General features: G+C 42.2%; 1 protein-coding gene across 2 annotated transcripts in view; it reads right to left on the reverse strand.

Annotated features, from left to right (window-relative positions):
* Nucleotides 1–12,173: 12,173 nt before the first annotated feature.
* UBE2H (ubiquitin-conjugating enzyme E2H) overlaps nucleotides 12,174–20,960 on the reverse strand; it is a 116,125-nt gene continuing 107,338 nt past the window's right edge. For both annotated transcript variants that reach the window (XM_008574449.1, XM_008574448.1), the window contains 2 exons: nucleotides 20,442–20,570; nucleotides 12,174–16,440 (listed from right to left, as the gene is read on the reverse strand). In XM_008574449.1, the coding sequence (XP_008572671.1) occupies nucleotides 16,316–16,440; nucleotides 20,442–20,570 (254 nt within the window). In that variant the 3' untranslated portion in view covers nucleotides 12,174–16,315. The remainder of the gene's footprint in view (nucleotides 16,441–20,441; nucleotides 20,571–20,960) is intronic.

The raw sequence follows: 20,960 nt of genomic DNA on the forward strand, positions 1-20,960 counted from the left end.
GGGGAGGGGAGGGGGAGGGGGAAATGGGAGATCATGAGAGTTTGGGCAATGGGCACAACAGCCAGATAGGGAAAATAAGTTCCATGGGTATACAGTCAAGGTAGGCATATATAATCAACAGTAATGTATTGCATGTTATCAAATGGCTAGAAGAGAGGATATCTGATGTCCTCATCTCAAGAAAATGATTAAGTTTTGTAATGATGAATATGCTAATTACTCTAATTTGATCATTGCACATTGTATATATGTATTGATATTTAACTCCATACCTTACAAATATGTATAATCAATGTTTCAATAAAAAAAGTGTTTAAAACTATCTTCTCATGTAGTAAAATATTATTTGAAAATAATGTTCCAATTACAATTAATATTCTTTTTATTTCATCTAATAAAATGTTTAATATTTTCTCCAACTATTAGCAAAAATAAAATTATATGCCAGCTGACAGACTTAATTCTTATGTTTTTCTCTTTTATTAAAATTATTGGAAAAGTTTAATCATGATGCCTAACAAAATTAATGGCATTATTTCTGATTTTCTAATATATAATTCTTGTTAATCATTCCCCCAAACCAAATACCAGAGCTTGAAACACACATTTATTGAAGGAATGCTATGCCTTCTTATCATATTCTTCAAATAATAAATAATTTATCATTTTAGTAACACATTAAATTGCCTTAATACAAATTAAATAATGGCTGTAAGGACAAATTATCCCAAACATGGAAATAATGTGAAAGGATGGCTCTGCGTCTTTTCAATGGCACACTGGAACGTTGTGTAACAGGATCACCAAAGACTACTCATTTCTCTAGGAGAAAGTGTCTGTGTTTGACTGCCTGAGTATTGAACAGGGACCAGACTCTGAAGGTATTTGTGAACTTGCAGATCTTTGCTCAGGAGAGATGCAAATTATTTCTGTTGGGAAGGGAAGATGACCTCAAAGATTACAGTTTTAATGCCCTGCAGGATATTAACCAGTGTCGTTTCTAACTTAACAAACTATTTTCAGAATTCCTCTGACCAACTGACTATAAATCTCCATTCCTCAAATTCTCATTTGAACCAGTAACCATCCTTATTCCCTCATTATTTCATTTTTGATATTCTGTGTTTGCATAAAAGTCATTTTAAAATTAAGGGCCGGCCCATGGCTCACCTGGGAGAGCGTGGTGCTGACAACAACCAAGTCAAGGGTTAAGATCCCCTTACCGGTCATCTTTAAAAAAATAAATAAATAAAATAAAATTAAATTAAATTAAAATTATACTCTGCTATAAGAAACAGCATAAAAGTTTTTTATTCTGCTTTACAAATTTTTTTAATAATTATATTAGTTTTATATATATCATTTTAATTTTATCTGCCTTTAATAATCTATTTACAAGATGCATTTTATAATTTATTTCACATCGTTTTTTTTATTCTCCAGAATGCATATTAAAGCATTTACTTGAATTAAAAAGTGAAGTCAGTCTTTTTCATACAGAAAAGTCCAACTTGGTTGATTAATTTGATGAGAACTAAATCTGGTTATATAGCAAATATTTTCCATAAATTGAATAACCAAATCTGTAGCTGCAAGGTTTTGACAAAAAAATTATGTATGTGTATGTGTGTGTATTACACATATTACATATATAAAAAAAGTGTGATAAAGACATTTTATAAAAAATTATGTTGATAAAAGCATATTAAAATTAACATTTTTAGTTTACTAACCCTTCTGAATATGTTAAACAAGATTTTTGTAAGTGCAAAAATAACATACATATAATTAGCAACTATTTGATAAGTCCTGGTAGAGCTTTCTTGATATACTTTCCAGAAACTGATGAAGAGAATTAACATTAGTAATTGGGTAAAAAAAAAATTGTTTTGTGAGTCAGGTGACTTCCAATTCTTTGCTTTCAGCAAATTAGAGGAGAACTAAATAGATTTGTCAGCAGGTAGATCATTAAGAATAATTTGTGATGATAGATTACTCTGTGATTTTGGTTATAATTCAGAAAGAATTCAAAGAATTGGTTAAAATTGCTATATCAAAATGCTTTCCATTCCCATCTCCTTATTTATTACAAGTTTCTCAGCGCTTACATCTCTAAAAATAAAAAATACGATTAAAATTTTTCATGAATTTGACCCTATTACCCATGGATATAAAAACTAATTGTAAAACAAACAGCCCATTTATCTCATTAAGAAAGACATTTCTAATAACATTTTATAACATGTGAATGTTATTTATAACGTGGAATATTATTGCATGTGAATAGCCAGTTGTCCCAGAATTATTTGTTGAAAAGATTATTCTTACTTGAGATGTAATTCACTTCCATAAAATTCACTCTTTTAAAGCAAACCTGTGATTTTTAATATATGCACAAAATCATGCAACAGTGACCACTATCTAATATTGGAATATTTTCATCACCTCAGAAAGAAACCTGTTACCCACTGGCAGTCATTTCTGATTCCCCCTCAACCCAGTCCCTGGTAATCTACTTTCTGTCTCTGTTGATTTGCCTATTCCATTCTTTTCATGCAAATGGAATCATACAATATATGGCCTTTTGTGTCTGGCTTCTTTACCTTAGCATGGTTTTTTCAAGTTTTGTCCATGTTACGGCATGTAGCAGTTCCTGATTCCTTTTAATGGCTGAATAATATCCCATTGCATGAACAGATCACATTTTGTTGATTTATTCATCACTTAATAGACAATTGGGTTGTTTTCACTTATGGGTTATTATGAAAAATATTGCTTTCAACATTTGGATAAAAGTTTTTGTGTGAACATGAACACATGTTTTCAACTCTCACTGGTGTATACCTAGGAGTGAAGTTGCTGGGTCAAACAGTAACTCTGTGTTTAATATTTGAGGAACTCCAGACTGTTTTCCAAAGTGACTGCAACTTTTTACATTCCCATCAGCAATGTGTGAGGATTCCAATTTCTCCACATCCATTCAACACTTGTTATTGTACACCTTTTTTATTATAGCCATTCTAGTAAGTGTGAGTGTACCTTATTGTAGTTTTGAGTTGCATTTGCCTAATAACTAGTGATGTCAAGCATGTTTTCATGTGCCTATTGGCCATTTGTCTATCTTCTTTGGAGAAATGTCTCTTCAAATCTTTTTTCTAATTTTACTCCATTGTGATCAGAGAACATACTTTGTACAATTTCAATTCTTTTAAATGTATTGAGGCTTGTTTTATGGCCTAGTGTACAGTGTATCCTAGAGAATGTTTCAAGTGCATTTTAGAAGAATGTGTATCCTGTTGTTGGGTAGAGTGTTCTATAGGTGTCTATTCGGTCTAGTTGGTTTATAGTGTTGTTTGAGTCTTTTATCTCTGTGTTAATCTTCTCTCTAGTTGTTCTACCTATTATTGAAAGTGGGGTATTGAAGTCTCCAACTATTATTGAATTTTCTATTTCTCCCTTCAATTCTGCCTGTGTTTTGCTTCATGTATTTTGGGGCTCAGTTGTTAGGTGCATGTATGCTTATAACTGTTATATTTTCCTGTTGGATTGTCCCTTTTATCATTATGAAATGTCCCTTATTATCTCTAGTAACATAATTTTTTAAAAAGTCTATTTTGTCTGATATTAGTATAGTTACTCTACCTTTCTTTTATTTTTATTTATTTATTTATTTTTTTAAAAAAAGATGACCGGTAAGGGGATCTTAACCCTTGACTTGGTGTTGTCAGCACCACACTCAGCCAGTGAGCAAACCGGCCATCCCTATATGGGATCCGAACCCGGGGCCTTGGTGTTATCAGCACCGCACTCTCCCGAGTGAGCCACAGGCCGGCCCTACTCTACCTTTCTTATAGTTGCTGTTTGCATAATATATCTTTTTCCATTCTTTTATTTCCAATCTATTTGTATCTTTGAATCTAAAGTGTGTCTCATGTAGATAGCATACGGTTGGACCTTGTTCAATTTATATTTCAAAGAGGGATACTAAAAAGCTGATTAGAGCTCTGTGTGCATGGGTGAGATTGTTAACTAGTGACCTTAACTAGTTGTGCTTTCACTGAGCCATTTCATTGGGAAACTCCTAATATTAATACATGGGTCCTTCCTCTTGAGCTGGTCAGAGTGCCCATAGAGGAATCCTATCATTTCCTGACTGGATGGAATATGACTGTCTTCCAGGCTTCTGGGAGCTGAGTGAGAAAAGGAGGTTGAGGATCTACTGTTCATTGTGTTATCTTTCACTTTATTTTTTGGCAGCTAGACTGTACAGGGATCTGAACCCTTGACTTTGGTGTTTCACCACTGTACTCTAACCAGCTGAGCTAACTGGCCAGCCCTTTCACTTTAAACCCAAGTTTTTAGTATGATAATTCCCCTTACCTGTGCTCATATCCCTCTAGTTTGCTCTTTCCCTAGCAAAATCCTCTGGTCTTCTGAAAAGCTGGGAGAGTGTCAATAGCTTAGGTGCACAGAATTGGGGAGGAGATCTAGGTGTCCAACACTTCTTAAGCTTTCATCTTCTCTTCCTGTTACAGCCCTTCATTTATACCCATGATCAGTGGAACCTGGAACCACCAATCTTTGAAGGGGTTCTGTAATGTATGCTGGGTTGCTTCTTTATTTCCCTCACTTATGGTTTAGGAATAGGGTATTTAATAAAATTTTGGTTTTTGTCTTTTTGTTTCACTTTTAATCTGTTCTGTTAGTTACTACATGACACCTATTTTCCATTGTAGTGCTGTTGTTAGTTTGCTGTTGTCTACTCTTCCTTTCTTTTAGTACCTGTGGGTCATGCCTTTTGTAACCCTTTACTGTCATTTTAGTGGGGTTTTTGGAGGGAATGAGGTTAACTTGCATGGTCAATTGGGCATAGAAGATGGAGGCCACCACCTTGCATTTAAGGCTTTGTCTTAAAACTATTCTTTTAGCTGCACTTTTGAAGTCTGTCTTCCTAAGGCCCAGGATATGGTCTTTCCTATTTTGGCTATTACAGATTCTAAGAAGACATGGTAACCTCGGGCTTGTAACTGCACCTTTCAATTTCCTCACCTGGATAATAGGGATGCTTGTAAGTTAGGATTTTTTTTTTATCTGAACCTGTGACAATGGTGTTATAACACTGTGCTCTAACCAACTGAGCTAACCAGCCAACTCTGTAAGTTAGGGTTCTTGATTGCAAATGACAGAAAGCCAGCGCAACCTGGCTTAAACAAAAAGGAGTATTACATTTTCACCTAAAGGAAAAGTCCAGGTTGGTTCTCAGGCAGGGTCTCCCCAGCCCGGCTCCAGGCTCACCTCCCATCAGCTTTACAACTCCAGAGGGAAAAGGTTGTTCTCTTTTCCAGTAGTTTCTACAGAAGCCCCAGCCCTGAACTCCTCCCTGAACTCTGAGAAGGGTGCCTGGCTGGCCAGCTGTGGCCAAAAAAAGGGGCCCACCTCTAGAAGGAGGGGGAAGAGGGAGTTAACTTCCAAAAACCATGAGGACGAGAATGAGTGAGAAGGCATAGTTCCCCCAAACAGCAGTGCCATACTGACACCAGAAGGAGAGGGGACAGATGTGGAGCAGGCAAAAATAACAGGTGTGCACTGCAGGGTGATCATACCAGCCTCAGAGCCTTGATGTAAGTTAAACCCTTAGTTCGGCACCTAGAACATTAAAACATCAGCTGCTCACCAAGGTCATGGGTTTGAATCCCTGTACCGGCCAGCCACCAAAAAAAAAAAAAAAAAATCAGCTACTGTTGCTGTAGTTATTATTGTTATTATTCATAGGGAGGCTCTGAGACTTTGTGGTCCACCTTTTTTTCTGAATAACTAATTCCTTGGCCAGGGCCAGAAATAGGCACGGAGATGCAGTATCCCTTGGCCTCCTGGACCATACACTTGGCAGCGAGGCTCAGCAAAGCATCCTGATCTCATGTTCTTCTTGCCAGATGGGCATCCTCTCCTTATCAAGTTAAGTCAAGGCCCAGTTCACCCCTGCCTCCTCCTCCATGCAGCACGCCTGGCCTTACCCTTCTCATTGAAAGAACACAAACGGAACCATTTGCCACCCGTTTAGCTCCTATCTTGGAGTGATTACTCAGAGTGTGGGTGGTGTTGCATTGGCACTGTCTGCTCCAATAAATTATAAGTTCCTAGGGACCAGGGCCTGAGTGTCGTATGCTTTCAGTTATACCCCCTTTCTCCCTTCCTTCCAGGCTCATAATGCAAATCTGGCCTGGAGAGCAGGGCCCAGGCCTGTTGTAGGACATGAGATCAAGGGACATTCAGCCCACCTCTGCTGGTTAGGGATTGAACTCAGCTGCTAATAACTGTGACAGAGAACAGAATAGTATCCCAAATTTTTATAACTCCAGTTTTTCAATACTTTTACTTAAAAGCAGAACCTTAAAAAAACTTTTATTATGAAAAACTTATAACCTCTTCAAAAGCAGAGAGGATGTATAAAGAACTCCCATGTGCCCATCATTCAGCTTCAGCAATAGCCAATACATGGCTAATCTTGTTTCATCTCTTAAATCCCCCTTCCACCACTGGGTTATTTTGAAACAAATCCAGACATTTCATTTCATCCATAAATTCAATGCATACTCCTAACAGGTAGTTTTTGAACATATATATGTATGTGTATAGACATATGCACAATACAAAACACAATACCTTTATCACACATTAAAAAACAATAATAATTTTTAATATCACATACCCACTCATTGTTCAAATTTCCCCAATTGGGTCATAATTTTTTTTAAGAGCTGACTTGTTCCCACAGGTTCCAAAAACACAAGGTCCACATGTTGCATTAGGAGAACTCTAATTTTATCCAAGGGGGCAATGTGCCCTGCTTCCCTGAAGCAAAGTGTGGCCATGTGGCCCAGAGTGGCCAAGGAGGTGAGGAATTGTGGAGGAGGCTTCCAAGAAGAACCCTTAAAAGGAGCCGTCGGCTGGGGGATGAGCACCTTTTATTCTTTCTTTCTTCCTGCTGCCTGGATTTGGAATGTGATTTCTGGAGCTCCGGCAGCTATCCTGGACCACTAGGTGATCTTGTAAATGGAAGCCAAAGCTAGGACGCCAGGCAGACAGCAGGAACCTAATGTCCCACTCTGTTACTTCCAGTCTTTACTATTGAATCATTTAAGATTAGGTTCAGTTGTGATAAACAGAAAAAAAATTTAAGCAGTGGTTTAAATATGGTTGAAATTATTTTTCTCTCTCACATAAAATAAGTCCATAGATAAGCAGCCTAACGCTAATACAATGGCTCCACAAAGTCATAGAGTATTCGGTATCTATCGCTGCATCACGAATCACATCCCAAAACTAGAAGCTTGGAATAACAATCACATATTCCCATCTACATCCCAGTTTCCGAGGGTCACGAGTGGGGGACGCTGCCCCAGGCTGTGGCTTGCCCCCGCTCTCAGGAGGCCTGGCTGCAGCCGTCCCTAGCTCCGCCGGATCTGGGGATCCACTCCAGCTCACTCTCGTGGTCGTCGGCAGGCCCCGGCTCCCGCCGGCTGTTGGTTTAGGGCTCCGGCTCGTAGCCACGTGGGTCTCCATAGACAGGGAGGCTCAGAACCCATCAGCAGGCTTCCCGAGCACGTGACGCAGGACAGACCGAGGGTGGAAGCCGGTCTGCGCCATCTCCTTAGTGACACCTCCTGGCTCCCTTCCGGGAGGTGCTTTGGTCCCCCGGGCGGGCTCCGGCCCTGCGACCCTGCCCCGCCCCCCCTTCCTGCCGCTCAACCCTCAGGCGTCCCAAGAACTCTTCAGGTCTCTGTCCCCGCCCCGCTTCTCTGTGTCCTTGCTTTGTGCCTCTGATGCCTGATTTAGCCCCAGATCACCCTTGCATCTTCCTTCCCACCGCGCCTCCTGGCCAGCCAGGACCCTGAACCCCGCCCCCCGGTCCCCTCCCACCACCCGCACGCCCCGGGCTGTCGCAGGCCACCCAACGCCCTCCTGTCCAGCCAGGCCCGGATCCAGGCCCTCCTCCAGGAAGCCCCTCCTCGTAGCGTGTGGCGCTTTCATGACCCTATTTCCTCCCTCCCCGAAAGATCAGCTGGGGAGGTGGCCTGAGCCGTCTCTCTTCCTCACGCGGCCCCCGCTGTGGCCTATGCGCTGAACCCCCCCCCCCTTTGTTTTGGGGTGTCTTCTCCTACAGTGATGGTGTTGAAGAGGAGTCTGCGTCCTTCCCCGCCGGGTCGCCACACCCCAGGGCCGGGCACACGCCCCGTAGCTGCTCCAGCCTGTGAGCCGGGGCCGCAGAGCGGGGCCCTGGAGCCCCCTGCTGGCAGAGCGGCGACGCGGCGCCCTCGCCCTCGACCCCGCAGCTCTGGCCCCGTGGAGGCCAGGTCAGAGTGACGCTCCAGCCCGCGGACGGACGCGCTAAAGGCGCCTCCAAACCCCGTTACACTCTCTGCGAGTAGGAGAGTCTGGTCCCGCCGCACAAGCCTAAGAAAAGTGGCTCTTTCGTTCTCGTGATCTTGTGATTTGCCTTCTCTGAAAAAGCCCTGCTGTACCGAGGCGCTTCTGGGGCTGAGCGGTGCAGTAGGTAGCCAGAGCCCCATGTGGCTATGAGCACCGAATTGTTCATGGTGTGTAATTTTAATTAATTAAAAATTTAAACCAAACAGTGCAAGTTTTTCTGCAGAACAACTCTGTTGTGGTAGGACTACATGTCACTTTGTTTTTTCTTTTTCTTTTTTGGTGGCTGGCTTGTACAGGGATGGAACCCTGGATTTTGGTGTAATCAGCACCACGCTCTAATAATCAACTGAGGTAACTGGCCAGCCTACGTGTCACGATGAGCGCTGAAAATCTAGCCTCCAAATTGAGATGTGCCAGTGTGAAATACACAGTGGATTTCAAAGAGTTAATACCAAAAGAAGAATGCAAAGCATCTCATAAATTTAATATTAATTGCACACTGAAATATTTTGGATATATTGAGTTAAATAAAACATTAATTTTACCTTTTTTTTTTTAGTGACTAGTAGAAAATCTTTAATTACATATGCAGATTGCATTCTACTTCTGCATTTCTGTTGTAACGAGTGAGTAAATCTTAGTTTTATTTTCTGACTCCACTACAAGTCCCAGAGGTTGGGGACACTGGTGTCAGTAGAAATGGGGATGTGGCGGATGGGAGAGGACTGACCCTCTGAGCTGGGCCAACCCCATGGGAGTGACCCCTGGGCAGGAGGTTGGATGGGCAGCATCTCCTAGGGGCCCCAGATGGCATGAGGCTCACATAGAAATGGATGCTGACAGCCCAGCGTGTGCTGGATGTGGGCACTGAACTTGGCTGGCGTGAGCTCTTGGAAAGAACATCATCTATGCTCTTAGACCCAGGTTCCCACATTGGTTGTGTCACTCACTGTCTGTGTGGCACCTCACAAGCAGTTAATGTCCTCCAGGGCCACGGCCTGGTCTACTTACCCAGGGGCTCACAGTGTGAGACTAACAAGGGGAAGCCCTCTTCAGCCACTGTCGATAGTGGTTTTCTCCAGAGGAGGGCATTATGGAAGACACCACCTGTTTCTGGAATGCTGATTTGTTACCAGCACATAATTCTTTTGAAATCTGTAAAAATGCATCTTTTAAAAGCATTGTTCCACACTTTTAAATGTACACAAGTGGACTGTCGCAGGCACCTGATTCACTGTTCATAGAACTGAAGAGATTGGAAGCTAGGCCGCCTGCAGAGGCTGGAGCTTCCCGGGAAGAGGCTTCTTATGCACTGGCTGAGGTGGTAGGGACCCCAGGAAGGGAAGCTGAACAAGACCTGAAGGTCAAACCGCATCAGCCATCCAGCACCCCCTCTCCAGATTGTCAATGATGGGGCAGCCAGAAGGGGCAAATTTTTCTTTTAGCGAATCCAGGTCTGTTCCTGCCACCTCTGGCCACTTGACACCAGGTCCTGGGAGCCATGTCTTGAGCCCGTGAAGAGCCCAGGTACACAGAAGTTTTTAAAAAAACAAATCCTTCATTACAGACATGCGCACGTGCACACACACACACACACACATACACATACACAGCCAGAGGAGAAGTGCTCCTGTCTTTCACCTTCTAACATTAAATCTCCAGCTGGGGTATCTTCATTTCCAAGAAGTTGTGGGTGCACAGACACTACAATGCGAGGCAGTGGAAAGTGGGCTCTGCCCTTAGGTGGCAGTCCTGGGCTCATGGAAGATCTGAGTCTCTGAGATGCTTGGGGGCTCCTTACAAAAAAGGCTGCTCAGGCTTTCAGGTGGCTCCTGGCCCTCAGCAAGTCGGGGGAATGTGGGAGTCATAAAAACTCTCTTTGCCCTGATTCTAGGTGGAGAGAAGGAAATCCCAGAATCCAGTGTCACAGCAACTCACTCCTTGGGAGATAGAGTAGCCTTCAGAGAGCAAGAGAAATAAAGGTGAGTACATTTTGGGACTCTGAGCCCACAGCTTTCTTTTCCAGGACATGCCCCGGAAACCCCATCTCCCTTCTCAGGAAAGGGGCGAGCCACTTGCCACTCAGGAAGCAGCTGGACTGAGGCTGAGAGTGATGCTAGGTCAGGGAGGGGACCCAAGCCCCACTGAATGTAGAGATCCCTCCTGGGACAGTTTTAAAAGCAGCTGCCGGGCCGGCCCGGTGGCGCACTGCTACAGTGCACTGCTTGGGAGCGCGGTGGCGCTCCCGCCGAGGGTTCGGATCCCACATAAAGACCGGCCGCTCACTGGCTGAGCGAGGTGCGGGCGCAACACCGAGGGTTGCGATCCCGTTGCTGGTCACGAAAAAAGACAAAAAGGAAAAAAAAAAAAAAAGGCAGCTGCCACCAAGATCACAGGTTTGGATCCCCATACTGGACAGCCACCAAAATAAAAACAAAAAATAAATAAAAAGTAACTGCCTTGTGTGAGATGAATAGAATTGGATCTAATTCCCCTTTAGAGTGGAAAATGGGTGCTCTAAACACCAAACCTCTTTGGGTCTGGAAACTCTATACCTCTATCTTGAAACCTTGGCGTTCCACAGGTTAATGTACAGTATCCCCTCTCTGGCTACTACACCCTGCAGTATATTTTTTCGAGGCCTGCATGGAGTCCTGAGTCACAAAGTGTCAGGGTCAGAACCTGCTAGTCTAGAAACCTGTTTCCAGCTGAGTACCCAAGGCCCACAGAAGCCCCATCATGAGCTCAAGGTTGCATAGCTGGTTAATGGAGTTGGGACTAGAACTCACAGCTCTGATGTTCCTCCGGGCTGACGGGTCACTGAGGACCACCTGCAAAGAACCTGTTGAATGTTTTGCTTCTGAGCACTGGAGGTAGCCAAGGTAGCCTGAGGGTTTATTTGCCAAGAGAGGGAGAAGGCCTCACCCTCATTCTCTCTGGCAGGTAGATACGAAGCTGGGTCACTGGGGGAGAATCCATCAGGATGCAAGGAAGAAAAGAAGGAGTTTGGGTGAATGAATAAGGAGAAAACAGTGGCAGAGAGTTGGGGAAATAACACGGGACCAAAGACAAATCTTTGTCTTAATGGGTGTTTTAACAAAACCAAGCACCAATAGTACCCCTTAGACTAACTATGCAACATCGCCATCTGGTGGCCACTGAAGGCGTACACGTGCTTTAGAAAGGAATCGAAATGCTAGTCTAATGCAGTGATCAGCTTCCCAAGCAAAACCCACTGCTCCCCAGCCCGTCCTGGTTGAGGTTGGCATTTGGCACAGAGGGGCACCTGTTCAGGCAGATCAGCCCCTGCAGGGAGCTGCACTGCACGTGAGCTCCAGGCCAAGTGGGTATCTCTCACTCAGCATGGGTCGACAGGGTTTTGAAGACATGGGGTAGATGACTTTCAGGCTACAGAACTTCACGAAAAGATGGCTTTTCAGGGCTCTATTGGAGAAGCCTCCCCATGTTTATAGCCAGCAGACACATGAAGTCAGTCATCTGAGTTCTGGGTATAGGAACAGGACTCTGGGCAGTGCCTCTGTTATTACTGCCTGAGGGTGACACTACCCAAGTTAATCACCTGCCTTGTAATAGCTGCTCAATTAAAAAATAATAAAAAAAATTTAAAAAGCCAATATCTACTGCTTAGAGGGGAGCCAGATGTACAGGGAGCGTATTTTTAAAAATGGGCTAAGAGTAACCATGGGAGCTATTATCTTATTGATCAAGGTCCAGCCATTTGCCAAGGTATATACACATTTTATTTAAAAAAGTTTACAGTTCTCATTATACACAACTATTAAGAGGTTATAGTCAGAGGCATTTGTCCTGTTGACAGAAGTGCCCACTAGATCATCACAATGCAAGGAAAAAGGTGGAAGGGAGGAGACAGGGCAAAGAAAAAATGAGCAATAAAAAGCTTAGATTTCAATTAAGGGCTGGTAAGTCCCTTTTATCTCTTCAAGTATCACACAATATGTACCAAATACAATCAGTAAATAATGGCCATTTCTTCCCAAGCCCACAGCCAAGACGAGTACTTGCTAAATTAAGAGCCTGGCCCTTCCTCAGGTGAGTGGAGAACCTGCACACCTGAGGACTGGTAACTCCCCCTTCCCCGAAGGGTCTCCAGCCCATCTGATCCTAATGGAATCGCTAAGGTGTTCAGTGGCCAGAGACAAGTATGAACATGGATTCAGAAGTCCAAAGAAATGCAATTCTTCGTGCCCAATCAGAAATGATTTCATTCAACAAGGCTATGAACTCAGAAAGTTGATGAAATCAAATAAAACTCTTGTTTACTTTTGTAAGTGGCTTTCACTTTTCTGAGTCACTAAAATATAGAAGGGCCACATGCTATTTAAAAATCCAACACTAGTCCCCAGAAACTTGGTGTCTAGAAAACTTGACGCCTGGAGGCTAGGAGAGGATCTTTCATGATTCTCAGCCATCCCAACAGGAGACCTAATAAAAACCAAGTGTCAGGCCAACGCCAACTTGGGCTTCAGGGAGCCTTTTGAGGGGAGACACTCCTCAGGAGCTTAGATCAGCCAGTTGGCAATTAGAACGGCATTTGAAATAGACAAAAAATGTTAGGTATTGGAGAGATTATATGGCAACTTCTGGTAACTATCTCACTAGTATAAAACGCTGGTCGAAACTGCATGGTAACCTCAGAAAGGCGATGAGATTGAAGACAAAAAGCCAAAATGCCAGTGTTTGGGTTGGCTACCACCAACTGCAATCCACAGGCCCCTGTGCTGGGGCTTCTGGAGAAAGCTGGAGTGCAGCAGATTAAATGCTGCTGTGTTGCAGCCATCTTGCTTGTTGGTGTTTGGCAAGAGCTTGAGCTCAGTCATTTGAACAGGGGCAAAGAATGGCTTGCGCTGGTGAACCACAAGGTAGGATTTCAAAAACTATGGGTACTAAGAAGGGAAGGGAAACTGCCAGAAGCAGCTCTGACCTACAGCAGCCACCACCTCTAAAGCCAAGAATGTTCAGTCTTTCCCCGGGGCTCTGGATACTTTTGAGTATCACGAAGAGACAACCTTGGACAACTTGGAAAGCCTTCTGGAGTTGAAACACCCATTGCTGCAGACTCACTCTACCATGTTATTGGGGGCACAGAGTCCTCAGATTCACAGCCAGGTCTTCTTCTAGCCCCTCTGTACCTATAAGTATGGCCTCCTACTTCCACCTCTCCCAGGTGCAGGGAAGGAACAAAAAGTTAGCATAAGAAGGGATTCTGTTCAACCTATCAAAAGTCAATTTCCTAGCGAAGAGGAAAAGCCCCACAAACAGCCAAAACACAACATGGGACCAAGGTTAGTGCCCAGAAAGGGTAGACTTGCACATAACGAGAGAGGAGTGGGATTTGTGCAGCAATTACAGGAGCTTCCAGGGCTAACAGAGAAGCCTAATTACACTTTCATCACACGGACTTGAATGGACACAAACACACACACACATACACACATGCACACTCTGAAGCCACACTCAGATCTGCTTCTTAAGCCCTGCAACCTCCTCCATCAAGTCTTTATTTGGGGATTCTGCACCATCAGCTCTCTGGTGCTGGAGCTCTGGAGATCGGAGGCACGCTGATGTCTTTTCATGAGAGAGACGTGGATTTAGGGGAGGAGCAGAGCTGTGGCACTGCTCACACGCCTTCCCTAAACTTGGTTCTACTCATGTTTTTGACAAGATCAGAAGCAATTACTATCTGGACATTATTTTTTTGAAAGGTAATTAGAACACTATTGTTTATACAATATTGAAAAAATACAATTTTTTATTGTTTGAACTCAAATCACCCAGCACTTTAAGCCTACCCTAAGTAGCACCTACAATAAAGGTTATAGCACAAGCAAACTGCTAATTCAGCAGGTAAGCAAGTTAGACAGTGCCAGTAGAGACCCTCCCTCCCCCAAAGCAATGAGAAGACAGCGTGCTAGGTAAGAGTTAAAGCACACCATTACATGTTAAATAGTTAATACTACCCTTCCAACAAGCCACAGATGCTAGATAGATAACTCAGTTACTGTTAACTAACCACAACCCTACATAACCACACTTTTTAAAAGAAAGCCTTTTGCTTCATGCCCGTAATTAACATAAAATAAGTAAATTCTTTGTCTTTTTATTTAGGAAAATAATCATGCTAAGAGCAAGATGTACTTTATATAGATTTTCAAAGAAAAGACTGATTGTGCTTTCTGAATAAAAAAAAGATAGGGTATCTTCCAACCTCACTGACTTAAACCTTGTGAAATACAGCACTTCTAAACTAAAAACACACATCAAGAAGAAAAATTAAGTTATCCCAGTGGGACATTCAAAAATTGTCTTTAGAAGGTCTTAGGATTGGCTAATTCTGCTATTGTCCTGTTGGTTGCAGCAAAAAAGGAATACAGAGCTGCCATCTAAAACCTCTCCAAATTCCACTCCAAATTCAGCAGGCAACACTCAGATTTGAAAGAAACTCTGCAGCAACCTGGATATATGGTTAGTGAGTAAACATCTGATTAGCAGGCATTTAAAACTGTCTGATTTCCTCTTAACACACACAGGAGAGAAAATCTCCTTCCTTCAAAACCTGTTCTACTACATCATATTTCTGAATCCCTTCTTCCTATTAGGTCACTCTCTGAAAAAACTTGTGTGTTTTCCCCATGTTCTTGGGTATAAGAACTTTTATTTTTCCAATTATTATTCATTTTAAATGTAGAACATGTGTTGGGTCTAAAATACCCGTTTCCTACTCCCACAAACAGATGATGACCAGGCTGCTGCAAGAGTGGCAGCAGAAGGGAAAACAAATCCCAAACACGAATGAGAGGATCCAGAGCTTCCCAGCCACCAGACAGCTCTTCTTCCCAAGTCTAATGGTCCCCTGAGCGGCTTGTCCAAGGAGGAGACCGTCTCTTGGTAGGTGAAGATGACATTTGCAACCTAAGCACAATTCACACACACAAGAAAAAAAAAAAAAAAAACCAAAAACCCAGCCCTCAAATTTAAAGCTCTTAGTCCAGGGTAGTGGTTTCAAACTGGCCAAACACCAGGATTAGGATGCGACTTTGCATGTGTTTTGGATGAGAGGAAGCATCTTCCCAGTCACTTTTCTCCTCCTGTCTCATCCTCTCAAAAAGGTCTACCCCGAGAAAAAGAATCGGGTTCAGAAAACACTTCCAAAAGGTTCTCCAAAGCAAAACACTTGTGGCTGCAGGGCCTGGTTGCATGAAGGGCAGGAATCTCTATATAAAAAATGTACTTAAAAATCTGAGTCAAAAAATTGTTTTAAGTTTCAATACTCCAATTAGCTCCCTTGTTTTATACTGTTATTCCACAGAAATGGGGCCACCTAGGATTCACAGGAAGGAGCAGCTCTGATTCTTATGTGGCTGGCTCTAAATGCTCCCACAGCAGGCCTCTTCCTCCCCAGTTGTTTCCTTTCCATTTTGAAAAAACACTATTCTATGTTCATGTCCAAGAGTTGGTTGGTTTGGTTTGTTTCTTTGGAACCATCAATAAAAGAAGCAACTCTTTCCTGTTATTTTTACTCATGTCTACCTATTAGAGCGGCTATTTCCTTTGACAGTTCAGTAGCACACAGGCTGACTTGGCCAAGTGGACTTATGAATGCATGCATTCGGACTGCATATTGCTACCAAAATGGAATGTGGGAATATGCTATGCACCTCAGGTTGAGAAATGACCAAGAAATCAAGATCTAAAGGGTGATATATAATATATATATATCAATGCTATTATTCATAAAAACCTTGTTTAGTAATAAAAAAAATTGCTTTGTTTAAATATGAATATTATAGTCTGCTTCTCATGGTTAGGAAATAATAGTCTTTCTGAAAAGCAGGTGCTTTTTCTACTACAACTCCATATCCTGGGCCTCATCTTCCGAAAAGTCAGACATAGAACTCTCTGACGAGCTGTCACCGGTGCCCTCCTCCTGCTCTTTCAGTGCCTCCTCGGTTGCATATTTCTGGATGTACTCTGCATGGGGGGTGGGGAAAGAGAAAGAAAACACAAGGGCCGTGAGTGGGCAGGCATGTGTTCCAGTCACTCCAAAGCTGGCAAGTCCTGGGGAGGTTCAGACTTACCTTCGACATCAGGAGGTAACAAAGATGACAGTTATTATGGTCACTAAAGTGAAGGGGAATCCCACAGGGAGACTTCTTCTGAACAGTTTATGCATTTCCCCCCCAAGCGGAAGGGATTAAGAGGGACAACACAGAACGCTTGGTTTGCAGGAGAATAAATATACTGCATTGCCATCCCGGAAATCTTGAGGGATTGCGGAAATGGGAATGCCACGCTTTGTTTTTACTTTCTGGGTTAATAAAATGATTCACCTCCCAGATAGAACAGTACTAGTTATGATTCCATAGTAATTTTTAAGGAAATCCCCCATCATTTTTAGATTTGCAGTTATATAATTAAAGTCAGCCCAGGTCTATTATTTTAGGAATAGATTTTAGTCTGAACAGACCCTGCCTGTCAGGTTTTTGAAGCAGCTGGTAAAAATTGTCTCTCAATCTGCTCAGGAATGAGCCATTACATGGAGACACTACTAGCCTCCGACTGATTTTAACCGTGTATTATTTACCTGAAAATTTATGCTGCTATATAGCCTAGGCTGAATCTGCTGGCTGAAAAAAAAAATGTTAAGAACTGCTAGGAAACAATTAAATTTGTTCCTAAAAGCTCTAAGTGCATATTGTTTTCAAGTAAATATCTTACACTACGAAGGGACAAGACGGTTAGAACTCCATTCAGAATGCATGCCGGACAAAAACATACCCTTGCGTCCTTATGCTTTGTTTTTTCTCCTGTGGAGTTGCAGGGACTAATTGCAATAGGAAGATAAGGTAAATGGCCAAATGGGCTTGCCGAATTTGAATAACTAGTGCAAGAGTGTAGCTAAGAATTAAAAATATATATATATTCTAAAGGGTTATTTTAAAAAAGAAAATAAAGAAGTTGTGATAGAGACCAAATGTGGCCAAATCTGGCCTTTACAGAAAGAGTTTGCAGATTTGTGACTTAGAGCCCTTTAAATTCATTATAACAAAGTCTTACGCTGAGACAATGAGACTAAACTAGCCCCTAAGTAGAAATTTACCTTAATTTACCTTTTAGAGAGAAATGTTTATTAAAGCCTTAGAAATTTAATTTTTACCCTCTAATGGGTTGGCTATTTGGTTTCTTCCTTTATAGAAGTTGCTGCACCTTGACATTGTTTTTGGCACTGTGATTTGATACCATCAGCCTTCTTTTGTATATTAAGGAAACAAATGTATATCAAGTGCTTATTAGGTCAAGGCCTTTCAGGAGATAGAGAAAGGAAGAGTAAGGTCACTAATGAAAAGAAAACAGGAGAAAAGGCAGGTGCTGCTGAGTACCACCAGAGGGGCAGTCTCAGAGGGGAGTTGAGGACACAGCCGCCCCAAGCCCCCAAGTTCTGCCAGCTGCAGCCCAGTAGAGGCCGTTCCAGGGGAGAGGCTTAGCCCTGCCAAAAGTAAGTGGCTGGGATGTTAAAACACATTGGGAGAGAACTATGTTTGTCTTTTTTCTTTAAAAAAATCTGAAGTAAATAAGGCAGAATATAAAGGTTTTGCTATGTTGGACGGTGGGTTTGTAGTAATTAAATTATTCCGTTTTTTCCATAGATTTGAAACTTTCCATGACTAACAAAGGAAGCAAATATACTTGGGTACCTGAAACCCATCCAATTTGATTGCCACATGTTGATGCATTTAGAGTAGTAAAGGCAAAGATGTAGACTACACTCAGTACCACAGAGCCCTGAATGACAGGCTAAAATGCCACTCAGCAAAGGTTTTTGAGCAGGGAAGTGATATCTTTAGACAGCTCCAGTGGTGCTCAGTACTATAAGCTGTCCAAATTAAACATGTTTTCATATGCACTATAAATCAGCATCAACTAAACATGAACGCTAACTAATGTTCAGGGTAAGATCAAGGACATGCATTTACCTGTGATGTTAGGTGTGTTGAGTTTGTGGTGATTGCCGTACAAATGGACATGTCCAGTAGGCAGCTTGGGAGAGAGGGCAGGCCTAGACACACATATTTGGAAATCATCTACCTGGAGGGGATTAACTGAAGCTTGTGAGAGGTGAATAAGCTCCCCAAGGACTGGGAGAAGAGAGGGAGCCTAAGGACAAAGTCTTAAGAGAATGACCACATTTAGGAAATGGAATAAGAAACGTGTCCAGAAAGGTAGGGGGTAAAATACCAAAGCTGCAGAGAGGTCCAGGAAAATAGGACTTGAGAAGGATCCAAAGGATCAGGAAGAAATGAGGTCACAGAGTCGGCAGAGGAGGGGGGGGTAAAATACCAAAGCTGCAGAGAGGTCCAGGAAAATGGGACTTGAGAAGGATCCAAAGGATCAGGAAGAAATGAGGTCACAGAGTCGGCAGAGGAGGGGAAACAGACTAGACTTGAGGAGTTTAAGGTGCAGAAAGGGGCTGGCCATTTAGCTCAGTTGGTTAGAGTGTGGTGCTGATAATACCAAGGTACAGAGTTTGATCCTTGTACCAGCCAGCTGCCAAAAAAAATAAAATAAGAAGTTTGAAAACGACATGATGAAGAAAGAGAAAAAAAAAAGCATGACTCTTAGGGGAGCCCACAGGAGCAGATAAATGCTTCTGAAATGGGGAGACCTCTGATAGTCGAAAGTAGAGTCAGGGTAGGGAACAAGATCACAGGTTGGTAGGGAGAGAGAGTCTGCGAAATAAGGATTGAACAAAGAAATGATGGGGGCAGTGGGGGGATATATAATAAAGGCACAGTTAGAAGCCAGGCTGAGCTGAGGTCTGATAGCCATGATTTTCTCAGATTACCAAGGTCGACAAAATGATAGCCAACATTAACATTTCAGAAAGCTAAGGTTCCCTAAGCTAGGCTAGCCATTCTGAGATAAACATAGGTTGGATTCCTTTTATAACTGGTACTATAGCAGATATGTACTAAAATAGGGCTAGTGTTAAATTGCTGAGGCATAATGAATATAAGAACTACACACACACACACACACACTCTGCATGGACATATCTGTGGTTTGCAGGCATTGTTAAGTGATTCCTATGTCAGAATTTTAATGCAGTCTCATAACAGAATCTAATAGTTGAAACTGACTGCCTTTTTCTTGAAATACATGTTTGTTTGGCCATGTAGATATTCTGCTACATAAATTAGATATTATTTTGGAAGGCACTTGAGACCTAAGTAAATTAATTACAGTAGATTTATTTCTACTTTATTTCAACAAAAGCACCAAGTAATACTCTATAGAGACCTGGGAAGAATAAGAAAACAAACAGAAGAAAAACTATTATTCAACAAATAGCCCCAAATGCTCCTGTTTGTCTCATAACTGCACAGTTGGGAGTGAAGACCTATATATTCAAGCTTTCATAAATTTCTACTGCCAACTCTTGCAAAAGTACCGTAGGGGGCAACAAATTTTGAGGAAGTCAACACTCTAGACTGCTATGCAGATGGTAAATTTTACTAAAAATTGGGTAGATACCAATGTCTACTATTTGTTAAAAAGAGCAGGTATATTTTCATGGACTTTGAATTCCTTTCCTTTTTGGTGGAGTTTTTTTATATCTAGATGTGTCACTATGATGGTTCTCAAACATACATGGAGATAAACAGGACAACTTGATAAGCACCACCGAACCCACATGGAGCTTTAAACATTCTTTCACAGCCTTACTGTCATTTTAATGACAATCACGTGTCATTAGCAGGTAAAGTGTTTGAGGAATGGAAAAACAGGTTTCTAAATCCTAAAGGATGAGCAAACTGATGCTACTCCCACGAGCACCAGAGGCTGGTGAATGCTGCTTCAAGCCCACAGCTGCCTCTTTTTAGGAACTAAATAACTTAAAAGGGGCTCTGAATGACCAAAGCCCAAAAGATTTAAGTTCTTCTGTCTCCTAGTTAAACCATTTGCCTTCTTACCTTTAATTTTCTGCTTGTACTCTTCTGGTCGGTGGAGGTACATGGCTGCAGCGTCACCGTTGAGAGGATCTATGGGGTTAGGATAGGCCAACAACTGGGGCAGGAAGGACTCAAATATATTGGTAAGATCTGAAACAACAAACAAACACGTCATGCTTGAAAACATGCAAGTTCTCAAATTCACTTGAATTCAGTAGTCAAAACTGCTTACTACATGGGAATGATTTTTCACAAAAGTGTGCTCCATCACATGTCCTATATTATGCATTCATTTCAATACCAATTGCAATCTTTAAATTTTAATCTGAAGAACCAGATAAAGACAACTGACATTTGCTTTGAAAGGCAATTTTCTTAATTCTAATTCAGTACATTTTCCAGGCTGAGAAGAATTTTCAAATACACTACATATTTATTACAATTTGTGCTCCAATATTCTATAGCACCCTACATTCCTACAAAATGAGTAATTTCTTAACAAGGTCATTTCTACAGCTTTCAAAACACCCCCCACTCTAA

The sequence above is a fragment of the Galeopterus variegatus genome, unplaced genomic scaffold (genome assembly GCF_000696425.1).
Source record: "Galeopterus variegatus unplaced genomic scaffold, G_variegatus-3.0.2 Scaffold1050, whole genome shotgun sequence".
NCBI lineage: Eukaryota > Metazoa > Chordata > Mammalia > Dermoptera > Cynocephalidae > Galeopterus > Galeopterus variegatus.